Genomic DNA, 20,481 nt, shown 5'->3' on the forward strand with positions numbered 1-20,481 from the left:
ACCACAAAAATACAAGGGAAATACATTTAGAAGAGCTCAAAGCACAAAGCACAAAAAAATGTATAACCCAATGTAAAGAAGCCATTGGTAGGCATGCAGCCACTGGTCAAACAAAATGATTCTGTCTGGCTTTGTTGCTTAAAGAATGAAAAATATTGTTCTGCTCGTGGAACCAAGCAGATTGCAGGATTTTCAATATTCCACCTTCCCACACTCGTCAGCAGCTAAGGCAGTTGAGCCCTCTCATGTGAAAAAGCATGTAATTGTGGAGCATTCGTTGCAGTTGTTTCCCCTTCCCGCCCCTTTTTCCCCACTCTTTTTTATAACTTCCTGTGCTGTGAGGGGGCTCATGACTGGGTTGCCAGGATTTCCTAGCCATGGGAGAAGTCTCCACCTAGGAGCTGGCTGCCAATAAGGAAAGCTTCTGGATGTCTCAGACATCCAAACTCTACTAAGCAATGGAGAAAGGTACATTTAAGAGACCTGACCGCAGCTGTTCAAAGGCCAGATAATTTTATCTGGTAGATAAGTCATTATCCGTTTTTTTTTTTTTTTTCAATCTCTGCAAATTTTGTAACTGTGAAAATGCACTCTAAGCACATCTAGTTAAAGGTGTGAAAGCAATCTTGGCCAATGTTTATTGTGAAGTATATTTTATGCTCTGGATAACATTATCAGCTGGCCTTTGAACTTGGACCAACTCTAAATGAAGATTTTTGTTTGTTGCTGTACCCACCTGTTTTCATTACTTGATTTAAACAGCTTCAAAGGAGACACAAGGATTGTTAAGAATCCTGTTTCCATGAGAAGAATATCCCTGAATAAGAAGAAAAATTAATTTTGAAGAATAGTTCTTACCATTTTCTTCACAAGGAACCATCACTGCAATCAATGGAACAAGTTGAACAGTTTTGAATTTAACGATGAAATGATATATGAATGGATCATATATTGAACTGTGGATATGAAATCAAGTGAAACTATGATCCTCACAGTTATAAAAAATTGCGTTCATAAAGTTCTGCGAGGATCATAGCTTCACTTCATATCCACAGTTCGATATATGATCGATCCAATTCATATATCATTTCATCGTTGATTCATTCCTCACGGGAACATTAGAACCCATAAATGACCAGCTCCCAACATCAGTGAGCTTCATAGCTCAGTTGGTTAGAGCGTCGCATCCGTATTGCGAGGTTACGGGTTCAAACCCTGTTGAAGTCCTGAATTTTTCAGGCTTCTCTACGCAATTCCAAAAATCGTGTTCATAACTGCAAGGATAAATAGCTTCCCTTCAGTTTTGAATTTGGAAGCCTTAAAAAAAAAAAAAAACTGGCTTGAACAGGACTCAAACTCATTACAGTGGGATAATATGCTGCATATGGTGCTGGCGCCGAGCATCTGTTATCAGTTATCAGAGCCTAATCAAATTTTATCCTTTATCTTTAGCTTAGCAAAATGCATTCCCGGTAGGAATGGGAAAAGAAAGACACAGATTTCTCTTTTGGACCAGGGCAATGACTGCCTAATATGGAGATTTCAGTGATATTATAATATAGTTAAATGAAATTTAACATAGTTAATGACTAGGAGCTAGTCTGGTCAATAGTGTTTTGCAGGCAGTTGTTAGTGTCTTGGCCGTCTGTTAGCGTTTTGTTGAGCGTTTTGGTGCGTTCTGTAGTGTTTGTTATAGTTACATGGTTTACAACCGGGAGCGTTTTTGCAGGCGTTTGTTAGCGTTTGAGGCGTTCTATAGTGTTTGCAGCAGTCTTAAGGTTGCGGGAGCCCTGGGGCTGACTTTGTCCAGCGGTATTCCTGGTTAGTGCCATGCGTTGTGGTCCCATGCGTTGTGGTCCCATGTGTTTGCTGCTCTGTTGGCGTGGCGTTGTGAGTCGAATTGGGAGTTGAGTGTTTCTCCGCGTTCCCTCCCTATCCCCTCCTTTTTTTTTGTATTCTTTTTTTTTTACTTTCTTTCTTTATTTATTTATTCATTTTTTGTTTCCACTGAGCTATCTGGCTCAAGTGTGACGGGTGCCTGAGGGGGGCCTGGCGCGGGGGGTCGTGGCTTGGTTGCGGGTTGGGCAGGCCAGTTGGGTGTCCTAGCGCCTTGGATATGTGACTGCGGTTGCAGCCCCCAGGCTTCTCGGGCACCTACCCTCCGCTGGCGACTTGGGCCAGCAAAATAAATGACAAAATGAAACTATTAATTTTCATAGTTAAATTCATATGCCATTATAGCTTAAAAATTAAACAAGGGCCACTAGTTTATGTAACTATTATAATACTACTGGCTTCATGTTGCCCTCTTTAAATAGAGATATTTATATTAATTACAAAGTAGTATTGTATTATGGCACAGTGATGAGAGAACTGGCCTCCCACATGTTGGCCTGGATCCGATTCCCAGACTCAGTATCATGCGAGGGAGCTGAGTTTGTTGGTTCTCTAGTCTTCTCTGAAAGGTTTTTCTCAACATACATGCATGTACTTCAGTTTCCCTCTCTCTTAAAAAACCAATGTTTGATTTGATTTGAGTTAAATTGATTGATTTTTATGTACAAGTACAGTACAGTATCCCCTGAATTAGAGCACAGCACAGCACAGCACTAGAAGAATTGACACTATTATAATAATAATGTTACAATTACTGTATTTACTTGTGTATAAGTCGAACTCGTGTATAAGTCGACCCCCCATTTTCAAGGTCAAAAATTGGATTTTTCATCATTACTGGTTAAAAAAATAAAATTCACACCAATAGAAACTATTTCCTAAAACGTCAGTCTTTTCTTTCCGAGAATGTAATGAAAACACAGTGAATTAAAAAAAGCAGAGGGAGTCCAGGGTGGACTGCTTGGTCAGGTCTTTGTGTATGACTCGTGTATAAGTCGAGGGTGATATTTTTTGGGATGATTTTTTGGTCGTAAAAGGTCGACTTATACATGAGTAAATACGGTACCATACAAGTCTCACCACACCAATGACCTTGATATCTTACCATTGAAAGTAAACAAATGTCTGTCCAACCTGAAAATATCATGACAATAGTAATTATGTTAATTTTGTTTTAAACATTATTTTGCTATATTTCTTAATTTTATGCAATCAATGGCAGTGATAATAATGCTAGCCTAAGTAGCTGGTGGGAGGCAATAACTTACAGCATGAACAAACCCACCAGCTATGTAAGCCACAATAATTCCAACAAAAACTGTTGGAACAAACTGCAAGGTTGCTGCCTAACGGTCGCCCTGTCGCCTGGGGTGCCTTATTTGCGAGTGCGAGTGATCACATTTCTGAACAAGTGGCCCGAACGAGCGTCTTACTTGAGTCATCCTCACTCTCTTGTAAATATGATCCCAGCTGGAATTAATTAATTCTGGTCTCTTGAAAAAATGACTCGGGCCACTAAATTTTAATGTTGGAAGCCCGAAGGGCTCCTGTACAATTTTCTTAGGCAGCAGCCTTGAACTGGATTTGTGAAATTCAAAGTCATTCTCAAAATTTGGATGGTCCTGTTGGTTCCAACAAAATTATCAATCCTACCAAAAACTCAGTTGTCAAGACCAATCCATGCTCCCCGGGGAACAGGGATGATGGCACAGTGGTGAGTGCTCCGGCCTGGGTTCCTCGGCATCACAAGTGAGTTAAGCTTGTTAATTGTTAAGGAGCAAGAATGGCACAGTCAGTTAGTGCGCGGCCTTGGTGCAAGAGGTCCTGAGTTCGATTCCCGGATTTCCCATCTTTGTTTTGACTTATTTCCTTTCCGTGTAGCTAAGTAGCTTTAAAGCTTTAAAGGAAACCTCCACTAAAACAAGGATACAACTTCAAAATATTTAACATAATGTTTACAATCAAAATTGTTCAAACGTTTTCCAATGGAATCCTTTGTATCCGAAATAAATGAATTTCAAAAACGCCTGTTTTGGTTTTCAAATTTCCTGGGCGCAGCCATCTTGAATAATTGTGACGTGTTATGGTTGCTCTCTTGTATTTGCACAAAGAGCTTTTGTTTTAAAACAATAGGGCAACCATGACACGTCACAATTATTCAAGATGGCGGCGCCCGGGAAATTTGAAAACCAAAACAACCGTTTTTAAAGTTTAATTATTTCGGATACAAACGCTCCCATTGGAAAACGTTCGAACAATTTTGATTGTGAGCATTATGTTAACTATTTTAAAGATATATTCCTGTTTTAGTGGAGGTTCCCTTTAAATACCTGTTAAACGGAGCACTGATGGAGAGGGGGGAGTAAAATGAGCGCACTGTCGACCTTGTCAGTTGAATTACTGTTACGAGTTATTGACGTTAAATATGGTTACTTTACTTTTACTTTTACTTTTTTAATTGGTTCTCTACTCTGCTCCAAAAGGTTTTCCTCTAGGAAGTCCGGTTTTCCCCTCTCATTAAAAACCAATGTTTAATTTGATTTCATGTTCCAGTTTAAACAAGTTGTGTAGCTCCTAGGTGGCACATGGTTAAATAAGGTATTTATTTTATTGCTTTTATCATTAGGTATTATACTTTTCATCTACCGAATCCTCAAGTAGTGCTTAGCATAATCACCTGATATAAAGAATAGTACAGAAACCACAGCATGAAAAATGTAATAGAATCTCTCCAGGATTTGAATGACATAGCCAACAATGACAAAAGCATTCCAAGCAGACACAGGAACTCCATTCCAGTTTCCGTGTCAAGTCCAAGCTTTGGTGTCAGCCATAAAAGTGTTGGCTTTTGCCAAAAGTTGTCCTGTATTGACGAACTCTCTAGAAAGAAAATGAAATTTGATTATTTGCAAAAGGGCCTATATGAAAACATTTTTTTTTCTTTGATGATGACAAATTTTCCTAATGCAGAAGATTATATATTAAGTATTTAAACTGGTCACCAATTTTAAAGGGGACATAGTTTTTGTGTGGAGGAAGAGTTTGCCAACCTAAAGACTCCTGAACCACCCGTCCCCATAGACGAGGAAAAAAGACAGAATAAAATCTGTTAAGTATCACTTCCAGGGGTGAATGGGTTAGGTCCATTCCATTTAAAATCCACACCCCCCTGTTGACACTGTCGGCACTCTTTCATCTTTAAAATATTTCTGAAGGGTATTGGAAAAAATCCCCATTCTTCTGAGCGCAGAAATAAAATATCAACTTTTTCTGAAGGGGGGAATGTGTCAGCACTTTGATCTCCTAATTCTTATGGAAATTCGCACAATCTCGTCAACAGGAAGGGGGGGGGGGGTGGATTTTAAATTGGAATGGCCCTTAAGTTGAGGTATACAGTTTCGAGTGCCATGCGTTTTTTTTTACCAGTTTAACATTTAACATGTTTTCATAACATTTGACTTGCATTTACTTCCATAATCTGGAACAAAGGACTATATAAATGGCCTGATTTAAAAAAAAAATCACAATGCAACAAGTTAATAATAGCTGTAAATAGAATGTTCTGGCGTATTTAAATACATGTACACTTAAACTCATTGAAATAACAATGCATTGTTTGCCTGCAAACATTCTCATAAGCTTTGGTGTCAGCCATAAAAGTGTTGGCTTTTGCCAAAAGTTGTCCTGTATTGACGAACTCTCTAGAAAGAAAATGAAATTTTATTATTTGCAAAAGGGCCTATATGAAAACATTTTTTTTTCTTTGATGATGACAAATTTTCCTAATGCAGAAGATTATATATTAAGTATTTAAACTGGTCACCAATTTTAAAGGGGACATAGTTTTTGTGTGGAGGAAGAGTTTGCCAACCTAAAGACTCCTGAACCACCCGTCCCCATAGACGAGGAAAAAAGACAGAATAAAATCTGTTAAGTATCACTTCCAGGGGTGAATGGGTTAGGTCCATTCCATTTAAAATCCACACCCCCCTGTTGACACTGTCGGCACTCTTTCATCTTTAAAATATTTCTGAAGGGTATTGGAAAAAATCCCCATTCTTCTGAGCGCAGAAATAAAATATCAACTTTTTCTGAAGGGGGGAATGTGTCAGCACTTTGATCTCCTAATTCTTATGGAAATTCGCACAATCTCGTTAACAGGAAGGGGGGGGGGGGGGGTGGATTTTAAATTGGAATGGCCCTTAAGTTGAGGTATACAGTTTCGAGTGCCATGCGTTTTTTTTTACCAGTTTAACATTTAACATGTTTTCATAACATTTGACTTGCATTTACTTCCATAATCTGGAACAAAGGACTATATAAATGGCCTGATTTAAAAAAAAAATCACAATGCAACAAGTTAATAATAGCTGTAAATAGAATGTTCTGGCGTATTTAAATACATGTACACTTAAACTCATTGAAATAACAATGCATTGTTTGCCTGCAAACATTCTCATACGATTTACAAAACTAACAATTTTGACAAGAGATCACTAAATGCAACAGAATATCTCACCTCCAGAAAGGGCAAGCTTCGCTGGAAGAACTCCATTCCGACCATAAAGACCTATTGTTCAAAAAGCGCGGTACAAATTAGCGATTCATAACTGCACGAGTTTGACCTCGCTAGTGACCCAGAGAAAATAACACAACAGCAAAGCAAACTGAAAGCACTTACCAGGTATTTGGACGTAAAGAGAGGAAAAAGCAAAGAGATAAATAACAGACATCAACCATAAAAATGTATTCCTAACAAGGATTTGCTTGCCATAACCCGCCATGTTGGATTTTCCCTGAGAGACAGAGAGAACAAGTTACACCTATCTTCATGTAAGCTTTACGCAATATCAGCTGACGTGTCTCCCAGTCCTGTGTTAATGTTGGCGCCTGATTTAAAATGAAAGCTACGATGTTTTTCGTGGGTTACTTCCATTGCGAAGAAAAAGATCAGCAAAAAGTACGAATTAGTTATCAATACTATAATTAGCCGTTTAGACGACGGTAAAGGGCGCTCGGCTTGCCTGATGGCGACTGTTTCAAAACAGGTAGCGAGTCAACAGGTTGTCAGACAAGGTTTTCTTTGGTGTATGGCATCAATATATTTGTTTGCTTTCACCTCTCTTTACGTGCAAATACCAGGTAACAGAGTATTTTTTCATTTTTTACTTTTATCAATAACTATGTTTTTGTAATAATTGAAGCAGCAGACAGCTAGATATGGATTGTATCCTAGATAATTTGGCTCAAGATGTAATTTGAGATCTGACTGGTGCAACATGTGGTTTTCTTTGTGACAGGTCTCTATGGTCACGAGGGAATTCTCCCCGCTGGTTATATATTACACGACTGTAAGTGCTTCAGTGTTTTTTTTGTGTGTGTATGTGTGTGTGTTCGATTCGTGTGCAAATCGGGTTTAAATCTTATTACCTGGCAGATATTAAAAATCGGACCGGGTAATTATTCGACTCTGCAAAAGCGACAAGACTTCCAAATATTGTAATCGCCATTATAATGTAACAGTGTCAAATTTTATCTCGACTTTTGTTCTTGCTGTTCCGAAAGTATCGGCCCATAGCAGTTGCAGAGAACTTTCCAATATTCAAATACCATTATTTTGCTCTGGAGTGCAGAACTGGCATAGTGCTAAGAGCACTCGCCTGCCACCAATGTGGCCTGGGTTAGGGTTAGGGTTGAGTTTGTTGGTTCTCTACTCTGCTCCGAAAGGTTTTTCACCAGGTACCCCGGTTTTCCTCTCTCTGCAAAACCCAGCATTTGGTTTGATTTGCCTTAATTTGTTGATTTCAGTACAGTACGTGTCCCCAGCTAGCGCGCCAGCACTAGAAGACTTGACGCTTAAAATAAATTTCCTTTTCGTTTCTTTTTTTCTTGTCGTGATTCAGAAGGAAAATAAGAAAATAAAACCATTTATGAAGACTCCTTCCTTGCTTATAAAATCAAATCGCGTGTTGCCACATACAAGTTCCTGTCCTATCACCTAGCCCTTGAATAATTAGTTTTGGTCTAGTGGAGATCTCATATAAATTGGTTATAGATGAACTTTAGTAGACGGCAGATGTTTTTCGTTGCTGACGCATTCCTTGACCATATTTGGTGCAGCAGGTACATGAACTGATATCCTGTGTCCAGTGAGCCAATGGAAATCTGCTGGAAATCTGATATTCGTAGTTCAGTTTTTAATACATTATGTTATCTGGCCACTGATTTTCCGATCTTAAGTGAGTATCCATTTCATATTTCAGTGTCAACATGTGGAGATAAGTCTCCCTTGTGTTTTAAGTGGGCAGCATCTGGAGAATGCCTGAGAAACTACAGATGGATGATAGAGAACTGTATGAAATCTTGTAACAGTTGCCACAGTGAGTAATATTTTTTCTTACAAATGAAAGAAAGGTTAAGCAAAATAACTGCATGCCTTTGTGGTTACCTGGAGACTATGATAGAAAAAGGCATAGCAAATTTTTTGCACAACATTAAATGCCTATAAATCAATGCATCTATGCAACACTGTTAGGTCACCCATTCAGTTTAATATTACTAGCACAAATGGGCCTTTTTTCTTTCCTGGTCCATCTGAATTTCCTCCTTGAAAACTCAATTTTTGGTCACTTTGACTTGTTATTATTCTTTTCTTTTACATTATTTTGCTTTCTTTTGTGTTTTTTCCTTAGCTCTAGACACATCCTTCAGCACACTGTTCAAGAAGACACCCACCCTTCTATGGGTGACCCCATATCTTGGACTGAACACTGCCACTGGAATGGAGTTTCTGTGTGTCATAGGCATTGCTGTCTCTCTTATTCTTCTTTTGTCGCAAAGATGTAGAGACTGTTTGGGTTATCTGACGCTGTGGTTTCTTTACTACTCTATGCTGTCTGTAAGTTTTGCAATCTTCAATTTTCAAGTGACATGTAGCTACGATCTTCACACTTTAATCTTCAATTTTGTTTTATGAGGCTTTGTGGAGGCAGTTTGGTCCAGTGGTTAGGGTGCTTGCCTTGAGATCTGGATATCTCATTAAACACAAGTTCAAGGCCCATTCTGACTACTTTTTGAATTTGATCCTGGTAGTCCCTGGTTCAACTTCTCAACTGCACTTGTAAATAGCCAACTGGGTTGCCTCTGGCCAGTTGGGATTCTTAACAGTTGTTGTTGTTGTTCTGTTCCGTCATTTTCTTGATTGTGTCTCATTGGCCGCTAAAAAGCCCTAATGGGGAGTAGTCAACTAAGTATGTACGTATTTAATTTGTAGATAATTATCTTTTTCACCATCCAGTACATTATAATAATTAATAAATAAGTTGGGTTCTTAGTTTTGTTCGTCTCTAATTTTAACAGGTGGGTCAGATATTCATACGTTACCAATGGTGAGCAATATAGCGTTTTTTTTTTTCTGTTTTGTTTAAGGAGAGTGGCTCTTAACTACCAAACTGTTGCTATGGACCCCTTCAGATAGTCATTTCTCGAATTCCTTTAACTCCACAGTTATCCTTTTTTGCCAAGTGTGTTCTATTTAACATTTCTTTATCTGGTTCAACCGTATTTGGTTAATCATGTGACCAAAACGGAAAATGCCAAAAAACTAAGCAACTTAACTATATTTTTAACTAAACAGTGCGAGAACATTTGAACACAAAATCTGTAGCATGGGTTTTATAAGAAATTATTTCTCAAGAAAATTATGGCTTCATAAGGCCCTCCTTTGATACACTTTTCAAAATATCAGTTCCATTTTTAGTCCATAGGCAAATAGAAATTCCATGCTCCAGTTTACAAAAGATGGTGAAAGAAACGCCTTTTCCTTTTGTTTCCTGAGAGCATTTACCTTTTTTTCACTGAAACGCATGATAGAGGACTGGGACTTGTTGTGCATGGGCTTTCTGATTGAGTGATGTGACATTTCCATCTATGCAACCTTTTTGTACGTCTCTTGACTAAAAAGCTTCCTTTAGCAACCATTGTCTTTCTGCAGTTGAGAGCCACCCCCTTAATTTTCTCTGATTCGTCCTGTCCACAATCACTAATGGTTTACCATTGCTGTTTTTCTTAGGGATGCTTTGCTTTGGGAATCAGGGAATCTTTTCATTGGGAATCTTTCTTGTAGCTCCTTGGAACATTGCTTTTGTTCCTTGGCAATTTGGCAAATACACTTTCGTTAAGCTTAGACGGTTCAGGTAGGGCAGTTACGAGTATTTTTCATTTCATCCTTTTGAGGTTTAGTCTGGTAGTTGTCCACCGTGAAATGAGAAACAAGCGCAGGGCGTGGTCTGAGGCATAGGGTGAAGGCAAAAAGTAAAGGGGCTTAGGGAAGATCAAGATGAATTTGAAGGCGATTGGAAAACTAAAGACAAAAACAATGGCTTTGCACGTCCTGCACGGCTCTTTACCTTCAGGCGTCTGATGAATTCCGTTGCCGTTCTCTTCCTGACAACAGGGACCTTAAGCAAAGACGACGACGTCTGCTACGAGAACGTTGTCTAAAACTATTATTTCCCGTTACTGTAATAATTTTGCAATTACTCCAAGTCGTTCGGCATGGAAGATGTGAGTCCACATTCCAAGAATAAAATTGGTGAAAACTGTGGGGATTTTTAGAGAGAAAATTGAAAAGTCATCGTCAGGTGTTCTCGTCATCAGCAAAACCTCAAATTTGATCATTTCACGTCGTTGTCAAGAAGAGAACGGCAAAGAAATGTATCACAATGCAAAACGCACGTGCAGGGCGTGCAGAGGTATTGTTTTTACCAATCAAAGCTATTGTTTTGTGGCGTTCTCGTAGCCGTTGTCGTCGATGTTCTTGCTTGAGGTCCCTAACAACGTGAAATGGCCAAATTTGAGGTGGTGTAAAGGACGTGAGCACCTGGCAATAAATTTTCAAGCTTTCTCTCCAAATAAACCTATCATTCGTAACAGTTTTAATCCTGGAATTATTACCGTATATACTCGATTGAACGCCACTCTCTAATAAACGCCGCCGTCGATTAAACGCTGTATATGGAAGGAAAAGTACCAATAAACGCCGCGCCCAATCAGAAGAATGCGTCGTTTATTCGAGGATGGTTAGAAAAAAAAAAGTACACGTTAAATTCTCTGAACGTGGATCACAAGCCAGACAATTACGATTCTACAAAAATTTGGTTTTATCAACGGAGTTGATAACGTAAATTGGCCACCGTACAGAGATTCTAGCTTTTAGAATCTCTGTACGGCGGCCAATTTACATTATCAACTCTGTTGATAAAACCAACTTTTTGTATACTACTTCCCCACCGACGCAGCACCACAGTTTCTTTAGAAACTACCCCCTTCAATTACGATTCTATCTCAGCAAAAAAGCGAGACATTGGAACTTTAATCCTGTTTCTTCTTTAAATAATACAAATGATCTACCATTATTGTTTTCATTGATTTAAGAAATATGAATTTGAAATAAACGCCGCATCGGACACGCTTAAAATTTAATAAACGCGGGGGCGTTTAATCGCGTAAATACGTTACACTCGCTTTCCATACCGAGCGACTTGTAGTAATCGCAAATTGATTGCAACCTTGCGTAAGCTCCATCATACAAAAAGTGAAAACGACGACGACTTCGGACGACGACGAGAACGTACGAGGGCAACGAATACGACGACGACGACCGAGGACGAAACCGAAGACTAAAGTGGAAATAAACAAGACAGACACAAAGAGCATGCGCAACAACAACGGCATACTACGGGCGCGTTCGATTGACCCTATTCCGGAATAAAAATACTTGGAGTAATGATTTAAAACGGTATGTCTGGCGTTTTGAAGCAAATAGAATAGTAAAGATATGTTTAAAATAGCAAAATAACAGGTGTTTGACAATTTTAATGTGAATCTCCGTAAAACGAAGGATTTTTAACTTCTATTCCGTGTACTCCTATTCCGGAATACGGTCAATCGAACGCACCCTAAGACTGAGAAAAAACCGAGGACGCCTAAAAACAATGGGTCGATTATTAAAACATAGTTTAGACAATGTTTAACAAAACCGCGTTCTAACCCATTTTCAATATTGCCAACAATCAGATCTAAATATTGTCTGCTGCTGATGGTAACAAGAAGGTTTGCATTCCAGACTAGACAGCAATTTATCTACTTAAAACATACCGCTTATAAACAGATTTGCAGGTCCACTGATTGTCCTAAGCCGCGGCCTAAGTTAGATTTTGTTTAAATAACTGGCCCAATAAGTTTAATGAGCAAAGACAAGTCATCTACTCGCTCTCTACGTCCGTTCTGTATTTTTGTAGATTTCTTTGTAGTCCTCTGAAAAAACGAAGAAATGGCCAAGTTTAATTGTGGAGAGCCAAGCCAACCAACACCGTTAAAACCATTTAATGTAATTCCTTCCGCGGGTAAAATGTACGAAAACTATCAATGAATGACATCAGAAGCGCATGACCTTGAACAAGGTCATGGGCTTCTCATGTCATTCATTGATAGTTTTCATACATTTTACCCGCGGGTCATGAGTTCAGAAGGAGCGGTAACAGCTTGGTGTTGTCGTTGTTAGGAAATCTTTTTCTTTGCTGTGAAGTTAACAACGATTCTATGTGCTCCCATTTCATCGATTTTCGTAATCGTATATTGACATGGAAAAAGGAAAAGAAAGAAGACAAATAGTGAAAAGATTATCTATCCTCTTCTCCATGCAATCCCGCTTCTTTCATTTCAGTCAGTGTTATCCTCATACAGAGAAATAAGGCGTGTCCAAATCTAGTGGTAGTGGGCTAGGACACCTGCGAGGAAAAGTGAGCCGGCACTTGTCTTCTTTCCATTTTTCTCCCGCGCTTGTGGCTTCGCTGCCAAAATACTCTCTCCATACCCCAAACAAGTGAGCCTCTTTGCAAAAGTACGGAGTGAGTTGTTAAGGGCGCGCGTTGAACTGGAAAGAAGCCGAATTGGAGCGCACCCGCTCTTTGAAACATGCGCTTGTCTTTTCTCGCTGGTCACGCGGGGGCGTCGAGAAGTATTTGAACGCGCACTTTTTTCATTGTTGTGACTTTTTCGCAGGAGCTACAATATGCTGTTATGTTTTTTCCAGAAACGTGGCCCGTCACCATGATAATGTAATGCTGTGGCTTATTAAGTGGCTATTGTTTCGTCTGATGTTTGCTTCGGGTGTGGTGAAGTTAACGCACATGGATCCAACTTGGTGGGATCTTAGTGCTTTAAACTGGCATTACGAATCGCAGGTAAGGGAAACAGCTTACTCGTCGGTAAAAAGGCTTAAGTCCACGTAGTAAAACCGAAAATATTTTGAAATGTTTAACCATTTGAAAGTTTGTTGTTAAAAAATTTCAACTTGAACGTTTCTTCTTTGTGAGCCATTTACAATCGTTAGATTTGCTACCTTCGTTCAATGCAAAAAGGTTATCATGAATTTAAACCCTGCCTTTGTTTCGCTGTGCAGTGTCCGGTGATGGAAGAAATGGATGAAAATACACTAAACGACTCCCTTCGCAATCAATGAACTTATTGAATTAGATACCTTTTATGTCATTCGAGCTGAACCACTTCTCAATACTGTAACCCCACCGGTTTCAAGAAACCCCGTCTAGTTCCAGGAAGATGCATATTGCGCATGTGTTACAACAGGAGCCAGTATATCCGTAGGAACTAATTCAAGGCCCACATTCTACCAAAAGTCATTGCAGTCCTTTGTTTTTGTTTCAAGTGACGGCTTGTCCAAATGCGTGATCTGATTGGCTGTCAGTTCACTCACGCGAATCACACGGCAAAACAGCATGTTAGCTATTTGGGTAATTTCGTGTTACACGAAATCGCGGAGCGCAATGACTTTTGGGCGAATCTGGGCCTTTAAAACTCGTGGAAAATCAATGCGACCAGCCTTAAAAGGGGGAAAATTCAAAAATTCCCATTGCCACAAATAACAAGTGTAATAGGTAGAAACTAAAGCAATCTCATAATTAAGTAAAGTACAATCATACAGGTGAGTGTAGTCCTGAGAAGGACTGTTTGAGATGACATTGACGTCTTTACTTAATTATGATATGACTCATGGGTTCAAACTATTTACGATAGAGCAATCTCGATACAACATTCCACGTGAAAATGTGAAGTTATCAAGCACGTATTATTTGTATGATCGTGTTTATTTCAGTGCATTCCAACGCCTGCAGCGTGGTATTTCCAGAAACTGCCTACTTGGTTTCATAGATTTAGCGTGGTTATGACGTAAGTACATCGTAGCACATTATTTTCAATGATCGTGGGTTAATGGTGTGTTAATATCATCATATCATATCATGTATCTTTATTTACCCTCGGATTTTTAGAGTAGCTTGGTGTAGCTAATATCTCCGAGCATTTACCCTCCCAACCATGATACACCACAGAAGACAGACCACAACACCGGGAACTACATGGCCGACTCTTTACGACAAGTGTGCGGGTTCTTTTATGTCCCACAGGATTATGAACATTGAAGGGTTGTGAAACGGCACCTCCGGCTTATCGTCCTTATCCGAGAAGACTAGAGAATCTAACCATTTGCAGATGTAATTACAAAGGCAGCACTTTCTCCTCAGTTATTGAAAGACCCTGAGTGTTGGTCCTGCCGGAGTTGAACTCACGACCTCCCGCGTAACAGCCCGGTGCTCAACCTTCGGATTTAGCTTTGTGAATTTCAAACCCTCCACGTTCGCATGCATCACTCTAGCGCAAAATAAGCCACTCTTTAGTTGCTTATCCATCGATCAGTTTATAGCAAAGGTTAAACAGAACCTCCACTCCTTCAAAAGGGCAGAAAGAATCGTCTCTCAGCGGCGTGGTGCCATTCGATTATCTCTTCTCACTGGGTGCGGCAATAACCACATTTTGGTGCTGTAGGCACGTTGGGCTGGCTGGTTTATAGGGCTTTCTTGCCACGTGGCCAAACCACCTAATTGCTAATTTATATACTTGAGCACTGGTGATTTTCTCAAGTCTGATTTTGTTTTCGGCTTTCCCTAGGAAACGCAGTTCACTGGCAAACTTGTAGATTTATAACAGCGAAACTTAAGCCGCTGTTACATGTTGAAACTAGCTGAAACTTATGTGCAACGGCGCTGCAAAACAAGTTTCAGCAGGCGTTTCACTGTGTAACATATAAGGTCGAAACTCGTTCGGGAACGTTGAAACTGGTCTCAAAATGTTCTTTGCTTTCTGATTGGCTTACGCAGCGTTAATTGCGTAACAAGACCGAGCGAGACCAGTATCACGAGACGGTGTTATACGGTGAAACTCTTGTTTTTTACCACCACGGCGATTGCTGCTACCGTTGCAGAAGTAGAAAGCGGTTCTACTTTTCGTGAAACTTGTCTCGCAACGGAAGTTCAAAAACGTTTCACGAAACTGATCATGTTACACGGTGCAGTACCTCCTGAAACTTGTTTCGCAGGGCCGTTGCACACAAGTTCCAGCTAAAAGTTTCAACGTGCAACAGCGGTTTTAAGTTGTGTCATGGTTTGGTTATTTAGTTACGTCATAGAGATTGGAGTTCCTTTCCTGGCATTTGCCCCTGTGAGGATTCTACGTGTGTTTGTCTACTGTAACGAGGTAAGGAAAGGGAAGCTTTTAACAGTTTGCTCAAGATGTCATTCGGCTCTTTGACGTCAAGAGGGTTTTCCGTTTCAAAGACGACAACGAGCAGCTTATAGTTTTGAACAGCGAGCTGTAAGTGCAGCACGCTCTTCAAAACATCATGAAATTTCCACAATTGATCTTTTGACAAGGTGATCATACAACTGCCGATGTTTCATTCACTATATTTATTTAAAGGTGTTTCTACGGATGCAGTTGAAGGTTGCTTGCACAAGATGTAAAAACAAAATAGAAACGAACACATATTTTTTTTAAACAAAGTTTTGCTTTACTTTGCCATGACCGTCGCCAAAGCCGCTGTTACACGTTGAAACTTTTAGCTGAAACTTATGCGCAACGGCGCTGCGAAACAAGTTTCAGCAGGCGTTGCACCATGTAACGCAAAAGGTCAAGACTTGTTCGGAAACGTTGAATGGTGTTACCAGATTCCCGCAAAACAAATACTTGTTCCATGGTCTTGGACGGTTTCTGATTGGCTTACGCAGCGTAGCGTGACAAGACCGAGCGAGACCAGTTTCAGAAAGTGGTGTTACAAGGTGAAGCTCTTGTTTTTATCACCACTGCGATCGTTGCGACTGTTGCAGGAATAGAAAGTGGTTTTACTTTTGGTGAAACTTGTCCCGCAACGGAAATTCAAAAAAATTTCACGAAACCATATTACAAAGTGAAACGCCTGCTGAGACTTGTTTCGCAGCACCCGCGTTGCACATAAGTTTCAGCCAAAAGTTTCAACGTGTAACAGCGGCTTCAGGCTCCCGAGAAATAATGTAGTCCCTTTGTTCAGTTCAAAGAAAACATTTTGGGAAAAATGCTTATAAAGGATATGCATGTCTGTTGGATGAGAAGTGGATTTATTATTGTAAAACTAAAAGGAAAGCAATTACTAATTGCAAACCAATCTCAACGGGCAAATACGATCAAAACTAACCAATCAGAGGAAGGAAATGTCTTGTTGTACCCAGCTCCAAGCGCGGGAAAATGGCCTGAGGTCGAAAGAGTCACTGACATGAGATTTCTTTAGTATATGGCTTGCGCTAAATACAATATTGCCAGCAGGTCGATTTTTCTTTAATTTTCGGTCAACTGCCCAATTTTTTTTTGCCATAATCGTAGCTAAGGCTCCCCTGAAATAATGTAGTCCCTTTGCACAGTTCAAAGAAAGTGTTTTGGGGAAAATATAGACATAGGACATGCATGACTCTTGGATGAGAAGGGCATTGATTATTGTAAAGGTAAAAATAAAGCAATTTCGAAATTGCAAATCAATCACAACTAACCAATCAGAGGAAGGAAATGTCTTCTTGTACCCGGCTCCAGGCGCGGGAAAATGCCAGCGAGGTCGAGAGAGTGACATCAGATTTTTTGCCAAACCCAGAACTCAATTTCGTGTCGTCTGTGATTCTTTAGTATATAGCTTCCCCTAAATACAATATTGCCAGCAGGTGGATTTTTCTTTAATTTTCGGTCAATTGCCCTTTTTTTTCCTGAAAATTGAGCCCAATTTAAAAAAATCTGCATGTTGTTGCCTGTAGTAAGAAATCAAATGCCAAGGAACACAACGGACTCTGACTTCCAAATTGAACTCCGACACGGACACGACACGGCACGACACGGACACGGACACGACACGGACACGACACGGACACGACACGGGCACGACACGGTCGTGCAATTTTGGTAGCCCTCAGATGTTTTTGGTCTTATTATTTTTAAATTGGATTACAGAGTCAAATTAAATACAGTACAGTACACAAATTAAGTTCTTTGCCTTTATTCCAGGTTTTTCTTCAGTTGTTAATCCTTCTCACTGGCAACTACAACTTCTTCAATCTGCTAACAATCGTCCTTTGTGTTTCGTTACTGGATGACAAGTGCATTCTCTCTCGCATTCAGTGTTTACTCTGCCGGCGTTATATTTGCTCGTGCTGCAAGAAAACACAGCAATGTAAGTAGCTTGTTTGTAAGCCTGGCTCTTATACATTTGTGCTTATAGTTTTACTTCGTGTTGATTAGATGAAGGTTTCACCACCCTTTTCATAAAATTCTGAGGTTTCGGGTTTTCCAGGTTTAGCTTTACCAGTTTCAGCGCTTGGACACCTTTATCAATCAGTAGTCCATTAGAAGACGTCCACTTCCGGTTGCTTAATTTCCGCCCCACAAACGTCCCCTTAAATAGGGAACTGCTTCCCTTGTGCTACAACTGAACTTGTTTCTCGTCTTTCTCTGTTACAAACAGCATCTGACAGTGAATCTAGATCTACAAAAGATAAGCAAAACTCGGAAATCTCTGAAGAAAAATTCCAACTTTTGGAAAAAGGCAAAGGTAAAGCTCTCGGAGAATGCAGTCATTGTTTCTTCTTATGGTACGCATTAAAAGCTCGCTTTACACTAGCACAAAAATCTGGCATGGCGCCCCAAAATCTTCCCTGCTAGCAGAGGCCTCTTTCCTTTTGCGTTCGCTGGGCTGACGAGTACTGGAAAAGAGACCTCAGTCGTGGGTCGAAACTCACTTTGATCCAACCGCCGTCCACAACCTTGGACGTCACTCTTCAAAGCGCATACCCCATGATATGTTTGCTGACTGTGACTTGAGCCCACTTTGTTCCGCGCATTCCTTTACAGCACTTCCGCTGTTGTTAAGTGAGCCCACACAACATCAAGTATCACCTGAGGATTCGGTCGCTAAGTAACCGCTGCGCATACTCAACACAGTGAGTTTCGACCCACGTTCAAGGTCTCTTTTCCCGCACTTGTCAGCCCAGCGAACGCAAAATAAAGGAGACGTCTGCTAGCAGAGAATCCAAAATCTCGGTACCGTATACCTATGTTCTTCGGGCGGTAGTTTTTTTGTGTGTGACCAGAACAAAGAGAAGGCATATTAGGCACCCGTGCCAGAAACTACAGGAGTGCCGAACACATATCTAGAGTTGTGCTTGGCGCTCCAAATATTGGTAACGTGCCACGATTTTGGAGTGCCGTGCCAATTGTGTGTGTGTGTGTAAAACGGGTTGTAGCTGCGGTGCAAATTTCGCTCATGCGCATCTGCTATGTAGGAAAAATTGACAAATTGAAGAAAATACATGAAGCTCCTTTTTAACCCTTAAAAAGTGCTGAACAGTTGTATTTTAACGATTTGTGAGAGTCAGAGATTCGATATCAAGAAAAACTTTTTTGTTGAATGGCTTTTTGGTTCGGTTGACCTTTTACCTTGCCAATTCCCAAGCAGGACAAAGTCAGGTATCTGTTGGTTAAAAGGAAAAAAAAAAAGCCTAAAATAAAATAACAACATTTTTTTTCTGATCTCGCTATCGTCAACGTTTTGTAGCCGCCGAGGAAAGCACAAATGACAAAAAGTCAACCTTGAGGCCAGACAAGGCCTACTATGCACCGGAGAGAAAAAACTCAGGTAAGAGCGTGTGATTTTGATCAATTTACCTTATTCCAAAATGGCCGCCATTTTAGTATTCTTTTGTTTCCATGCAAATTGCACTTATGGCCTCGCTATCAAACGTAAAATTGAAAAGAATATTTACCCTTGAACGAGGCCATAATGGCGACCAAATGAATTGATCTTCTGTTTTAATGCTAATAAGCCTTTCTCGCCTTGAAACGACGAGGAAATTTCAAAAGAATATTTGTTTCAAAATGAGGGTAGTAGGTCTAATAGACCAATTTCGATATATTAAAATTCAGTCCAAAACAAAAGGCATCATCTCGAGGCTCTGGGGAATAAATAGAAGGATTTGTATGAGTTTATTCCCCAGAGCCTCGAGATGATGCCTTTTGTTTCGGACTGAATTTTAATATATCGAAATTGGTCTATTAACATAAATGCAAAAGAATTTAAAGGTGGTCGTCATTGATGAAAGTGGTCAATTGTCTGTATTCCCAAAGTTGAACAAGTTAGTCAGAATATTAACGGCAAATATTTCCAATAAAATTTCTGGTAATTCTCTGAAGTGTAAGGAAAATGGCTTCCTGGTTCAGGATTGTTTTCATTGTTAGTCTCCGACTCTTGAAAACCACATCGTCCTTCATTTGACAGCCTCACTGTCGGAGTTGCAAGGAAGAGTGGGAATTTTTTTTTTTTTGACCCCAGTTGTTCAAAGGTCGCGGATAACTTCAATTAGTATAAATACACAGGTGATTATACAAAATCGCGCGCTCTCATTGGCTCGCTATCTCGGATTATCAGCCGATAATCACCTCGATGGACAAAATGGCTGCCAGTAGTCGTTTTGCCACTATAAAAGAAGATGATTTTCGCGTTGAAATGTTTCTTGTTTTACCTTTTTTGAAATAATCACCTGTGTATTTATACTAAAACAATTATTCGCCGAAGGCGAAGTGATTATCGGTGAATATTCACCTCGACTTCGTCTCAGTGAATATTCACCGATAATCACTTCGCCTTCCGCGAATAATTGTTAAATAGTGGATTAGTCACTATCGAGTGTTTGAAATATACTGGCCCAATACTGGCCCGGGTTCGAAGCATGGATAGCGCAGCGGCGAGAGCACTCGCCTCCCACCAATATGGCCGGGGTTCGATTCCTGGTACCTGCGTCATATGTGGGTTGAGTTTGTTGTTGGTTCTCTCCTTGCTCCGAGAGGTCTTGCTTCGGGTACTCCGGTTTTTCCCTCTCCTCAAAAACCAACACTGCTAAATTCCAGTTCGATCCGGAATGCTCGGACACTTGTTGAACTAGCTCCTGAGCGCTCTTAAGGTATTGCGTGGGTAAACAAATTCCATTTCCATTTCCCTTTCCATTTCCACGGTTAGTGCTAACTAGGCTTCGTGCAACCGGGCAAGCGGCCCCTGCACGTCACACGTTGTTCAAGGGTTTTGTAACCGCGTTGACTTTGATGTGCTTAGAGTGTGCCTCGGCTATTCACGGGTAATTTCGGAGCAAACACCGGAAGCTTTGT

General features: G+C 40.2%; 1 protein-coding gene, 1 non-coding gene and 1 pseudogene across 2 annotated transcripts in view; 2 read left to right on the forward strand and 1 right to left on the reverse strand.

The window, feature by feature from the left end:
- LOC137970511 (lipase maturation factor 2-like) overlaps window positions 1–6,704 on the reverse strand; it is a 23,170-nt gene extending 16,466 nt beyond the window's left edge. The window contains exons 1-5 of the mRNA XM_068817032.1: window positions 6,578–6,704; window positions 6,416–6,466; window positions 4,574–4,776; window positions 3,002–3,030; window positions 737–817 (exon numbers count right to left, since the gene is read on the reverse strand). Coding sequence (XP_068673133.1) covers window positions 737–817; window positions 3,002–3,030; window positions 4,574–4,776; window positions 6,416–6,466; window positions 6,578–6,680 — 467 coding nt within the window. The 5' untranslated portion in view covers window positions 6,681–6,704. The remainder of the gene's footprint in view (window positions 1–736; window positions 818–3,001; window positions 3,031–4,573; window positions 4,777–6,415; window positions 6,467–6,577) is intronic.
- On the forward strand, window positions 1,155–1,227 carry Trnat-cgu (transfer RNA threonine (anticodon CGU)). The gene has a single exon. It is a non-coding gene; the product is annotated as a tRNA-Thr (tRNA).
- The window catches only part of LOC137971831 (lipase maturation factor 2-like), a 23,115-nt pseudogene continuing 9,315 nt past the window's right edge, over window positions 6,682–20,481 (forward strand).

Source organism: Montipora foliosa, chromosome 9 (genome assembly GCF_036669935.1).
Source record: "Montipora foliosa isolate CH-2021 chromosome 9, ASM3666993v2, whole genome shotgun sequence".
In the NCBI taxonomy this organism is placed as follows: domain Eukaryota; kingdom Metazoa; phylum Cnidaria; class Anthozoa; order Scleractinia; family Acroporidae; genus Montipora; species Montipora foliosa.